This window comes from Carassius auratus, chromosome 7, assembly GCF_003368295.1.
Source record: "Carassius auratus strain Wakin chromosome 7, ASM336829v1, whole genome shotgun sequence".
In the NCBI taxonomy this organism is placed as follows: Eukaryota; Metazoa; Chordata; class Actinopteri; order Cypriniformes; family Cyprinidae; genus Carassius; species Carassius auratus.
Window position 1 is genome coordinate 2,075,995 of NC_039249.1, and position 13,980 is coordinate 2,089,974.

General features: G+C 39.5%; 1 protein-coding gene across 1 annotated transcript in view; it reads left to right on the plus strand.

Annotated features, from left to right (window-relative positions):
* Window positions 1-13,980, plus strand: part of LOC113105357 (hemicentin-2-like) — a 150,056-nt gene that overhangs the window by 17,213 nt on the left and 118,863 nt on the right. The window contains exons 10-12 of the mRNA XM_026266397.1: window positions 102-371; window positions 5,467-5,724; window positions 5,914-6,183. Coding sequence (XP_026122182.1) covers window positions 102-371; window positions 5,467-5,724; window positions 5,914-6,183 — 798 coding nt within the window. The remainder of the gene's footprint in view (window positions 1-101; window positions 372-5,466; window positions 5,725-5,913; window positions 6,184-13,980) is intronic.

Consider the following 13,980-nt stretch of genomic DNA (forward strand, 5'->3'; position numbering starts at 1 on the left):
CAGTTAAACTACATGTCAAATAAAATAATAATAATTGTGGTATCACAGATCATCTGAAATGTTTTCAGGCGTGTGAAGTGTGTTTTTTGCTCGTTTCACAGTGAGACCCAAACCTGTAGTTGGTGTTGATCCTGATAGACGTGTGTTCAGAGGAGAGACGGTCACTCTCACATGTGACGTACAGCAGACAGGAGTCTGGCAGTACAGCTGGTATAAAGACAACAAACAAGATTACAGCGCAGGACGAGACCAGAACTATAAAATCCCATCTGTGGATCCGTCTCATAGTGGTGTGTACAGCTGTAGAGGAACTCAGACACAAGCACCAACACACACACAGATGAGTGACGGAGTTACACTGACAGTATCAGGTGAGAGCTTCAGTCTCAACATTGACTCTAAATGTGCAGAATATGTTTTTCAAATAGACTACAGTATTACAAACATGCAGACAGAGAGACATAAAAAGTTATCTAGTTTAAGTAGTAAATGAGATGTGTGCTACGTAGAAAAGAGATGTTTTGTCGTAATTAATGATCGGGGCTGGCAAGGTTACTTTTAAAATGTATTTCACTACAGATTACAAAATATAAGCTTTAAAAAGTAATCAGTAATGTATTTTGTTAAATTACTCAGGTTCAATTTGAATACAATGAATGGGATTCTGTGCTGTTTCAGGCTGTATTCCAAGCTTCAAAATGAATCCAGACACACCAAACACATAATAAAAGCAGCCCAAACAACTGGCACAGTTGTCCAAGCTATACGATAGATCTGTTTAATGAATGGACCAAACTTCAATTGATTATAATCCTCTCTATGGAGAAGCGATAGGGCTTGTTTCCCACGGTCGCAAACGATGTCGTTATTAACAACATTTTCGTAAACACACCTCAGGGCTCGTAAAATGTAATAATCCCTGGTAGCCTTTCGGGCAGGCATTCTTAAGGTTTTAGTAGCCCAAAATTAATTTTACCAGCCTAAAAAAAAAATAATACCCCACATCGGCTGAACATCGGCATGATGAGCAAAAACTAGTAGCATATCGGGATGTTACGATTCAATAAACTCACGATGAGAATAAAATTTGCAATACAGATTACACCATTAAAGACGAATTATAAATTAAAATGTGTCAGTTTATTATTTCTCAGACAAAATGTTGCATATTTCTTTTAGAATTTGAAATGTTAAATTATAAAATTAACTTGAAATTTTAAAACAAATTCTAAATAAAATAAATTATACAACTAATGTAAATCGCTTCATATAAACAAAGGCTTTGTATGTGCTCTTTTTTTAAATCAGAGGAAACCTTTTTAATTACTATTTAAAAAAAAGAAACTAAATACATGTTATTTGGATTATATAATTTAAAAAAATTGAAGTAAAAACTAGAGCTGTAGTCAAGTCCGGCTTTGTCGAGTCCAAGTCAAGTCCAAGTCCAGGACTAGTCGAGACCGAGTCAAGACCGAGTCCAAAGAGGTTCGAGTCCAAGTCAAGTCCAAGTCCAAAAGTTTCGAGTCCAAGTCCAAGACCGAGTCCAAATGAAAGAAAAAAGGGTCCTCTTCAAGACCACATACTTAACTACTGATAATGTTTGTGATGCGAGAGAAAGCATATCTCCTATTCTAAGAAAATAATTTTACATTATTATTTGTAATGATCAAAAAGCATGTGCAAAGTAACAACTCTGTAGGACAGGGGTCTCCAAACTACATCCTGGATGGCCAATGTCCTGAAAAGTTTAGCTCCAACTGGCCTTAAAACACCTGGAAGATTAGTGTGCCTAGTAAGAGCTTGATTAGGTTCAAGTGTGTATAATTAGGGTTAAAGCTAACAGGGGCGTTAAACAAGATCCTGGGCCCTATGCATAGGCAGTCCTGATGGGCCCCCATGGCCCCCACCAATGAAATATCCAGGTAAAAAATATATATTTCAGATTCATACTTTTCAAGGGCCCTCTCTTCCTTTGGGGCCTTGCTAATGAGTACTGGTTTTACCCCCAGTCCGACCCTGGGAGCTAAACTTGGATAAAAGAACAAAGTTTGGAACTGTAAGGTCAAATATTTTTTATGTACTTTATTTTTTGTTGACATTATAGCTGTGGTCAAAAATGTATATGACAGATGCCTTGGCACAGTGCACAGACACACGCAAAGCTCGGGATATGACAAATGCGCGCAGCAAGGCTAGAATGGATACGTTTGGCTCTACTGGACATGCGCACATAAATACAGCGAAATTTTTGTCATACTATACTAGTGCTTGCATAGACTAGTCGAGCACTGTCGGAAACAATCGACTACTCCAGCATGCATTAACCATAATGAATACAAAGTGTTTGCAAGTACCACGTGAATTTTAGAATTACAATATTGCGTGGAGCTGTTACTATATGACCTTATCTATGTTGCATGTAAAAATAAAATATGTAATGTAATAATTAGGGTTGTGCCTGAAGCCGAATATGGCACGGATAATGGCTTAAAAAACGAATAACGCTCAAGGAATAATTCTGCCTGAATACTCGGCTAAAGCTGACAGAGTCTGGTGTTTCCTAGATAACAGATGAGCCAGGGGATCAGCGCCAGAAGTGAATGAATGTAAACTTTATGAGTGAAAAGAGAGCAAATCAAACACCGCATTGTTGTCGCCTCTCTGTTTATCTCTCAGAAATCAGAGCGTTGCAAGAGTAATTTTACCTATAATAATACATCATAGCTACACGTTATATTATTTGTATATATTTAAAAGGCAAATATTGAAAGCTTAGGCTACCATGATACGAATGAATGGAATAAGCACATCGCGCTCACCAATCAAACAGCCGCGCTGCGCGTCTCAGTCTCTCAAAAACCAAACCAGTTCTCTCTCAAGAGTAGGCTAATAATCAGCTTCGATACGGATACATTGTCTACTTGTCCTACATGTTTGCATATTTACCTTTTGCTGGTTTGCGCGGAACACACACATCTGTTTAGTGAAGTTCATTAACATTAAGACTCGCTCAAAGTGTTCTGCGTAATGAGAATGTGTGCATTGAATGGATTCAGTCGTGTTCAAATGATCACTAAACGTTTGTCATGACATGTCATGAAATTAATAATTATTTCAGTTTAACACGACATACTTGTTCAGTGATAACTATGAAAAAATATATAAAAAGTCATAACAGTCTTATCAAGTAACTGTACGATGTTGTATCCGAATGCAGATAGGAAAAAAATTGTGATTGTTACAGATACAAATACTGGCTGTTACATGAAAATGTAAATATGTAATGTCATATATAAAGTTTTTAAAATTTACATATGTACTAATTGTTGCATAAGGCTATACATTAATACGCGTTTATTGATAAAAAAAAAAAGGCTATCTAGGTGTAGGTAAAACACAATCTAACAGGTAGAAAATTAAATTAGAAACATCTAAACTTTTCAGGTCGCAGTAAGTGCACCACTCACTGGTCATGCACATCCTTTCACGGAACAATACTGAAAGCTAAGATGGAGAAACAGATGATCATAGTTGTTCAAGGATAGCCATTTTTTGAATGAATCTATTAGCAGAGCTACTGCAAGGGATGTTTAGTGCTGGAAATCCATTTATTCTTTGCTGAAACTTCTGCGTCATCATGGAGAGCGGGTCATGGTTGCCCAGCAACAGCAGACGCCACTGGAGCGCGAGCGCAGATTACAGAGTGCTTTGGAAATAAGGAGAGCGGCGCGCCTAGTGTTTTCCACACATTTTCAGTCGCGACATCATGCAAATGTGGTTTTGTTTTGAAGGAGACATTTTTTATTTTATTTTTTTGCTGGACTCGGTCGAGACCAACTAGAAGACTTGGCGAGTCCAATGGCCAAGTCCGAGACAAGTCTGAGTGCAAATTCAACGAGTCCGAGACAAGTCCGAGACGACAGAAAAATGTCTCGAGTCCGGACTCGAGTCCAAGACCAGACTCGAGTACTACAGCCCTAGTAAAAACACAACTGTACGATTTTAACGTTGTGAATGTTCCCTTAAGACATAACTGATTGTGTTTAGGAGAATACTGCATAGGCAATTATTCTGAGATGATTTTGTTTGTATGTGGTCATTCAGAATTAAGGATTCATGAAATAGGAATCAATTCAGTGTAAGCGCATTGTCTGAAACGCTGCTCTCAGCGCATCTTTTGAATGAGTGCGCGCAAGCTCCAAATGCTGTTGGAAAGCTATATAGAATGATTGACAGTTGGGAAGGGAAGACGAGTTTCCGTGAACTTGAATTTAACAATTTCAATATTCTTCTGTTACTTTACCTCACATTAAGCTATGGCTTTAGAGTACTTTTAAGCAATAAATCATTGACTTCTGAAGGATCACACCACACTGAAATTATCGTGAGGTGTCTGATCTTTTGACTGAGTTTTGTCGACAGCCTGTGCCAGCATTAAATGTGACGCAGATGGCCACCTCGTTAAATTCGTTAAAAAACCTGCAGTATTTTCTGTTTTTTTTATTTATTTATTTGTGTTAAGTCCTACACTAGACATAAACCCTTAAACACCCAGCTGATCATCACCATATGATTTTCACTTAGATGTTCCAGAAATGAGCTGTGTAAGGTTTGCTAAGTTAACTAACTTAGCTATGGCAATGGACATTTTTGGCAAACAACACTTTCCCGCTTCAGTAACGTTATACAGGTTTACTACACACCCTCCAACTAACAAAAATACGATATGAGCTGTGAACCAAAGTGATTTATTAAATAATTTTACCATTTGGTGTTCTGGTAAGGTGAACTTGTGAGGGAAAACACCATGGTATTGTTAAATTTGCAGACCACAGTCAATTTGTTGCTCACAAGAACTAAAATTTAACGTCCTTCGTTTATAATTTAAAATTAAATAGACACTCACCTTCCACAGATATTTACTGTTCTTCAGCACAAGCTCGCATAATGACCCCTGTTGGCAGCTTCGCCAACTCAAAATGGCATCAACTTTTCTCTGTGTTTTGTGGTATTTGCTCTGTATCACCCCTCCCCCAACATTAATTTACAGCCACGACTTAAATTAACAGTTAAATTACAAGTACTTAACATAATGTATAACTTTGTTTAATTTTCGAAAACTTGTACACTTGAGTATCCACAACTTATTACAATTGGAGTTAAAGACAATAAGTTTATTTAACCTAAGGAGGCTTTCATGTTTTATAGTGTATGAGAAGTGAAAACAGAAGACTAACATTACTAAACATTACTATTTTTATTGTTTTTGAAAGAAGTTTCTTCTGCTCATCAAGCCTACCTTTATTTGATCAAAAATACAGAAAAAAACAGTAATATTGTGAAATATTACAACTTAAAATAATAGTTTTCTATTTGAATATACTTTAAAAAATAATTTATTATTTTATGTACTGAATGTATAACACCTGTAAGGGAACTCAAGACTGCATTACTGTACACTCACAGATAAACCGAAGCCGACTCTGACTGTAAAACCCCAGAGTTCAGTGTTCACTGGAGACACAGTTACTCTGAGCTGTGATGTGGGACAGTTAACTGGATGGACAATTCACTGGACAAAAGACTCAACCCCTGAATCCACGACTGATGCAACTAAAACGATCAAGTCTGTGAGAGACTCTGATGAAGGAGAATACAGGTGCAGAGCACAACGAGGAAACTACTACAGCGAGTTCAGTAATACAGCTAAGATTACAGTAACAGGTCAGTGATCTCTTTTTCTGTGGAAAAAAATCTTGATGTGTTTATTATAAAACATGATAAATACTGTCATACATTAACAATGTGTTTTCAGTTAAACTACATGTCAAATAAAATAATAATAATTGTGGTATCACAGATCATCTGAAATGTTTTCAGACGTGTGAAGTGTGTTTTTTGCTCGTTTCACAGTGAGACCCAAACCTGTAGTTGGTGTTGATCCTGATAGACGTGTGTTCAGAGGAGAGACGGTCACTCTCACATGTGACATACAGCAGACAGGAGTCTGGCAGTACAGCTGGTATAAAGACTACAAACAAGATTACAGCGCAGGACGAGACCAGAACTATAAAATCCCATCTGTGGATCCGTCTCATAGTGGTGTGTACAGCTGTAGAGGAACTCAGACACAAGCACCAACACACACACAGATGAGTGACGGAGTTACACTGACAGTATCAGGTGAGAGCTTCAGTCTCAACATTGACTCTAAATGTGCAGAATATGTTTTTCAAATAGACTACAGTATTACAAACATGCAGACAGAGAGACATAAAAAGTTATCTAGTTTAAGTAGTAAATGAGATGTGTGCTACGTAGAAAAGAGATGTTTTGTCGTAATTAATGATCGGGGCTGGCAAGGTTACTTTTAAAATGTATTTCACTACAGATTACAAAATATAAGCTTTAAAAAGTAATCAGTAATGTATTTTGTTAGATTACTCAGGTTCAATTTGAATACAATGAATGGGATTCTGTGCTGTTTCAGGCTGTATTCCAAGCTTCAAAATGAATCCAGACACACCAAACACATAATAAAAGCAGCCCAAACAACTGGCACAGTTGTCCAAGCTAAACGATAGATCTGTTTAATGAATGGACCAAACTTCAATTGATTATAATCCTCTCTATGGAGAAGCGATAGGGCTTGTTTCCCACGGTCGCAAACGATGTCGTTATTAACAACGTTTTCGTAAACACACCTCAGGGCTCGTAAAATGTAATAATCCCTGGTAGCCTTTCGGGTAGGCATTCTTAAGGTTTTAGTAGCCCAAAATTAATTTTACCAGCCTAAAAAAAAAAAAAAAATACCCCACATCGGCTAAACATCGGCATGATCAGCAAAAACTAGTAGCATATCGGGATGTTACGATTCAATAAACTCACGATGAGAATAAAATTTGCAATACAGATTACACCATTAAAGACGAATTATAAATTAAAATGTGTCATTTTATTATTTCTCAGACAAAATGTTGCATATTTCTTTTAGAATTTGAAATGTTAAATTATAAAATTAACTTGAAATTTTAAAACAAATTCTAAATAAAATAAATTATACAACTAATGTAAATCGCTTCATATAAACAAAGGCTTTGTATGTGCTCTTTTTTTAAATCAGAGGAAACCTTTTGAATTACTATTTTAAAAAAAGAAACTAAATACATGGATTTTTGGATTATACAATTAAAAAAATTTGAAGTAAAAACACAACTGTACGATTTTAACGTTGTGAATGTTCCCTTAAGACATAACTGATTGTGTTTAGGAGAATACTGCATAGGCAATTATTCTGAAATGATTTTGTTTGTATGTGGTCATTCAGAATTAAGGATTCATGAAATAGGAATCAATTCAGTGTAAGCGCATTGTCTGAAACGCTGCTCTCAGCGCATCTTTTGAATGAGTGCGCGCAAGCTCCAAATGCTGTTTGAAAGCTATATAGAATGATTGACAGTTGGGAAGGGAAGACGAGTTTCCGTGAACTTGAATTTAACAATTTCAATATTCTTCTGTTACTTTACCTCACATTAAGCTATGGCTTTAGAGTACTTTTAAGCAATAAATCATTGACTTCTGAAGGATCACACCACACTGAAATTATCGTGAGGTGTCTGATCTTTTGACTGAGTTTTGTCGACAGCCTGTGCCAGCATTAAATGTGACGCAGATGGCCACCTCGTTAAATTTGTTAAACCTGCAGTATTTTCTGTTTTTTTTTATTCATGTTAAGTCCTACACTAGACATAAACCCTTAAACACCCAGCTGATCATCCCCATATGATTTTCACTTAGATTGTCCAGAAATGAGCTGTGTAAGGTTTGCTAAGTTAACTAACTTAGCTATGGCAATGGACATTTTTGGCAAACAACGCTTACCCACTTCAGTAACGTTATACGGGTTTAAAACTCACCCACCAACTAACAAAAATACGATATGAGCTGTGAACCAAAGTGATTTATTAAATAATTTTACCATTTGGTGTTCTTGTAAGGTGAACTGGTGAGGGAAAACACCATGGTATTTTTAAATTTGCAGACCACGGTCAATTCACGAGTTCACACTTACATATAATTAGCTGAAGTATTATAATGGATATTTGGCATGCTGTCCGGGGAAGGGGCTCCGAGCTCAGGAATGGCCCGAACCTAGAGTACCCCTAGAGTAAGCAATAATGGAAAGGTCAGCCGCCAGACTAAGGATTCCCCCACAATTACGTTGAGATCTGGCGGGGGCTGATATTTAGAAAGTCAGCTGGTTGGCAGGTCGGAAGAGCCTATGTACTCCAGTGGGAGCAACTTTACCTATTTGGAGAGATAGGCCCTACCCGCTGCTTGTATCGGACTACGTGATTTGGGGCGCCCAGTCAGGAGGGCTCGAGCCGTTGCACAACCGGAGCACCTCACTGCATTGGAACGGATGAGCCCTACTGGCCGATAGCGGAGGAGCAACGTGATTGGATAGCCCGACCAGGAGGGCTCGAGTTGCCTCAACTGGAATAGGTCACAGTGTTCGCGTACGGGCCCTACTGGCTGATGAGTCCCTGCTAGTCAGTGGGCAACCAGGGCAGATAACTGACCGAGAGGACCCATGAAGCCTCCGACTGGAGATCAAGACTCAGGACGACGGACGTGTAGGTCCTCTCAGTTGAGCAGATAAACAGGCTTTGGGCCGCCGACAAAGAGGACTCTTGCAACACCTGACGGGAGATCAATACTCACGGCATCAGATGGATAAGACCTGTTTGTGGGCAGCAAGAAAAGAAAACCCAACCGGGAGCACTCTCGCCGACATCTGACACGAGCACAATACTCAACGGCATCAGACGGGTAAGCCTTGCCGCCCGGGGAGCGGGAAGAAGAAAACTCGACTGCGCGGGCTCTCGCAGCATCCGATGGGAGATCAGGACTCAGAACATCGAACGGGTAAGCCTCACCAGGCGGGGGGAAAAGATTTGGACAGAGTTTGGCGGGAGATGGAGACTCTTGTCATCATACAGCGAGTACTGTCACCCGTCAAACAGGAACAAAAAGTTAGGTGGCCGTGAGACTCTCGCCGACGTCCGATGGGAGGTCAATACTCAAGGCACCGAATGGGTAAGCCTCCCCGACCGTAGCATGGAAAAGTAAAGTTTATGTGGCTGGGAGACTCTCGCCGACGTCCGATGGAAGCTCAATACTCAAGGCACCGAACGGGTAAACCTTGCCGACCGTAGAAAGGAAAAGGTAAGGTTGTCTAGCCGGGAGGCTCTCGCCGACGTCTGATGGGAGCTCAATACTCAAGGCATCGGACGGGTAAGCCTCGCTGACTGTAGGAGGAAAAGGTAAGGGTGTGTGGCCTGGAGGGCTCATGCCAGCATCCCGTGGGAGCTCAATACTGACGGCATCGTATGGGTAAGCCTTTTTTGACCAAAGGATGAAAAAAGTTGTCTAGCCGTGAGACTCTTACCAACATCCGATGGGAGCTCAATACTCACGCCGTCGAATGGGTAAGCCTCGCCGACTGTTGAAAGGAAAAAGTAATGTGGTCTAGACGGGAGACTCTCACCGACGTCTGATGGGAGGTAAATACTCACGACATCAAGTATCAAGTATCAAGCCAGTATTTGGCCAGACAGTGAAGGAGTGTTTTTTTTTTGTTTGTTTTTTTTTTTACGGAAAAGGCAAAGGTTGGATCAATCGGGAGCACTCTTGCAACGCCTGACAGAGGTTCAATACTAAGAACAATTTGGTTGTCTAAAGGGTAGATGCTATGAGGATTACTGCATAATTGTTTAACGAATCCAATGAGCTGCTTCCGATATCAAGTCAGAAAATCTTGGTGCAGTCATTGTATTTGAAAAATTAAGTGTACAAAAAATAAATAGAATTTCCTGTGCCAGTGTACCCCAGATGAGTGCCATGAATCAGCGATATGACCGTTGTCAATCGCCATCTTGTCGGTACGTGAGATCGACGATACGTATCAACGATGTAATCGTGCTTGGGTGGAGGAAGAGAGAGACTCTGTTCTCGTCATGGCATGACTTTTTGCTGTTTTAAACCATGCAGGTGAAAGAAAGAAAGCCTATGGAATCACCGATAGTCTAAAAGAATATATACTTTCAGATGCACTGATAAACTGATGTTAAATATAAAATTATTATATTTAAAACAGCTAGTTCATGTGAAAAATTTCTTGTGAAAAATTTGCCGCATCTGCACACGGAAGTTATCTATCTAAATGATCTGGAAATCGGTCAATGGTGAAACAATAGAGGATTTCATTTAAAGTTCAACAATTAAACCCTAAACGAATATGTTAAATATATTATTCAAAACAGGTAAATATATTTGGAGTAAGGTTGAGTTGAAACTGATGCATTGGTCGTACGCACTCCGGACCATGCGCCTCATGATGAGACCGACACAACACCAAAGAAACAAAAGAATGAGATACATTCTAACATAACTGTGGCATTAAACTTAGTTAGTGAGGCTTGTTTAAAATATTGCGCATACCAGATTATTTGTTAAATTGCAATGAAATACCTTGTATCTGCAGACGATGTACGTCTGTTTGTGGATTGAGACTTCTTCACCGCCTACAGGCTCGAATCATCCTTGCAAGCATGGGCAAGCGTGAAATGGAATAACGGAGCAGTTTGGTAGCTGAATTATAGTAGGCCGCCTAATAATGATAATAAAATACAATAATAGGAGAATGAGTCTAATATCGTCTTGACTATAATCGATACGTAATACTATCACCACCACCTAGGATGATTAGGCATAACTTCAAAGCGGAGGTGATGTCGACTTTTGCCAGAAGAGAACCACGACCCATTGAATGATGAAAAATGATTATTATTTTTTTTGGAGATACAGAAAAGGCACCTGCGGGAGCAGACACTGCTGCGGCAGTGGGGAGATACAGAAAAGGCTCCTGCGGGAGCAGACACTGCTGCGGCAGTGAGGAGATACTGAAAACAGATAAGTAAAGGGGAGCATGAGAAGAAGAAGGAGAGATAGCTGCTTTGGACTGCTGTAGTTGTTGAAAGTGAAAAAAAAGGGAAAGTGACATGACATTCAGCCAAGTATGGTGACCCACACTCATAACTCATGCTCTGCATTTAACCCATTCAAAGTGCACACACACAGCAGTGAACACACACACACACACACACACACCATGAACACACCCCCGGAGCAGTCGGCAACCATTTATGCTGCAGCGCCCGGGGAGCAGTTGGGAGTTCGGTGCCTTGCTCAAGGACACCACAGTCATGGTATTGCCAGCCCGAGATTCGAACCCACAATCCTAGGGTTAGGGGTCAAACTCTCTAACCACTAGGCCCATCTTCCCCCTCCTTGGCTGTGGGAAGAGTAGACAGGTTAGTAACATTTCATGGGGCAACCTAAAAAATTAATGCGTAGCCTACTGTGTTGCCAGCTTAGCGATTGGTTGCCTAATTTGACAATTACTTAAGCCTTTGTCCACATTAGTACGTTCCTGTTGGAAAAGCATCATTCCTCTTGTTTTGGCCTTCCGGCCTTTTTAAACAGCCTCCAAAACTGATACATTTGGAACACTGGTTTCACATTGTAGTATAGACTGTGGAAACAGAGGCTTCTGAAAACAATGAATATCATTTAGTCTTGTAAAACATACCAATAGACATGATTATGGCAATAACATTAATTGCAGTTATGTGCTATTGACTTCCAAGCAGTTTCTAAAGATATTTACTTGCATGCTTTTCATATTATAGTCCTAGAAAGACAACAGAATTTTTACTCAAACTTGCTGTCCTGCGGCAAAACGAGGGTAGTGGTGTATTAGATAAATTCTAAGCGATCACGCCAGTAAATGGAGAAATATGTCCCTAAATAAATTGGTCCTGCGAGAATAATTGAAACTTATGTCTGTGTGAGGTTTAAACATGCACGGGAAGGCAGATAATATCTTTGGACATTTCAGTGTGGATGACGACTCTGGAAAAAATGCCTTGGCTTCGTGGTAAAAAATAAATAAAATAATAATAATAATATGGCATTGTCATCCAACAGAACTACGTCATAACCTCATTTAACAAAATTTAAGCCACCTTCCATGGCACACGACATTTGGACATGATTTTCACAATTCTCCCTCTAGGCAGTCGTGCAGAACTTTCAAATTGGTCGTGCAGCAACTGTTACCTTGGCATTTTCACCATGGTAAAATTAATAATTTTAATGAATATAATGTATGAATACATAGTCACAAATCAGATGACCCCCAAAATAAAACAGTAGGTTTTATGGGGCTAATCAAGTAAATAATGGTTTAATATTTATTTCTCCCATAATTATTATGAACCACCATTTTACAGAAATTGTGTTTGAAGAATAATGTTAAAGTTAACAAAATATTGGTAATTCTGACCTCGCACCGATAGATTTGATTAGAATACATCACATCCGGTTGGACGTTCGCATGCAGTCTAGTCGCAAAAGTTCAAATATTTGAATGCATCCGAGGCTCAAATCGGATCTGAAATTTCCGTATACGTATTTGATTGGAACTCCACGCAGCTCCCGCACTACTTTCTAGCCGCGAACCTGTATTTAGCGTCTTCACCGGAAGATGTATTGATTAGGACGCGTGGTCTGCGCCGCTAGAGGAGGCAGTCTCAAACTCCGCCTCGGCCGGAAAAGCAGCGGTGACAGGCTGAGCCGCGATGGGTAAGAATTGAGGTGTGATTCCAGCACTCGAGGAGAGCCCAATCTTGATCGGATCAATCATGGTGTAGGCCGAGGCGAGCTCGGGCTTTGCACGGTCTATTGGCCAAGACGTGTGGCTTGGCAAGAAGAGCAGCTGTCGCGATGACGTTTGATTGCCAGCTTCGCTAACTCAAAATGGCATCAACTTTTCTCTGTGTTTTTTGGTATTTGCTCTTTATCACCCCTCCCCCAACATTATTTTACAGCCACAAGTTAAATTAACAGGTAAATTACAAATACTTAACATAATGTATAACTTTGTTTAATTTTTGAAAACTTGTACACTTGAGTATAAAAAATTATTACAATTGTAGTTAAAGACAAGAAGTTATTTTAACCTAAGGAGGCTTTCATGTTTTATAGTGTATGAGAAGTGAAAACAGAAGACTATAGTATGACAAATACAGTACAGACCAAAAGTTTGGAAACATTACTATTTTTAATGTTTTTGAAAGAAGTTTCTTCTGCTCATCAAGCCTGCATTTATTTGATAAAAAAAAAAAAAACAGAAAAAAACAGTAATATTGTGAAATATTACAACTTAAAATAATAGTTTTCTATTTGAATATACTTTAAAAAATAATTTATTATTTTATGTACTGTATGTATAACACCTATAAGTGAGCTCAAGACTGTATCACTGTCCACTCACAGATAAACCGAAGCCGACTCTGACTGTAAAACCCCAGAGTTCAGTGTTCACTGGAGAAACAGTTACTCTGAGCTGTGATGTGGGACAGTTAACTGGATGGACAATTCACTGGACAAAAGACTCAAAACCTGAATCCATGGCTTATGCAACTAAAACAATCAAATCTGTGAGAGACTCTGATGAAGGAGAATACAGGTGCAGAGCACCCACTGAAGGACCTCAGATCTTGCTTCCTTGGGAACAAACAAGCATCCTGCTTGGACCTCATCAGGAATGTGCGCGCCATGTAGTGCCTCACGCACAGTATCTTCGATGGACCTGCAAATAAGTGCCAGAATGCAGTCTCTGGGAATGATGAATTCTGGAGAACGGTCCTTCTGGGAGCAATCATACTGCCATGATAAGGCACTGTGTTACCCACATCGTAATTTCTTTCTGCTGAAAACAGGCTTCTGGAAAAGAAAGAACATGGATGAACTTTGTTATCTGTAACGGATCTCTGAGAGAGCAAATGCCATCAATGACATAATCTTCTCTTTTGCATCCCCCCAAGTAAGAGTAGCTGACAACAGTAAACGGGA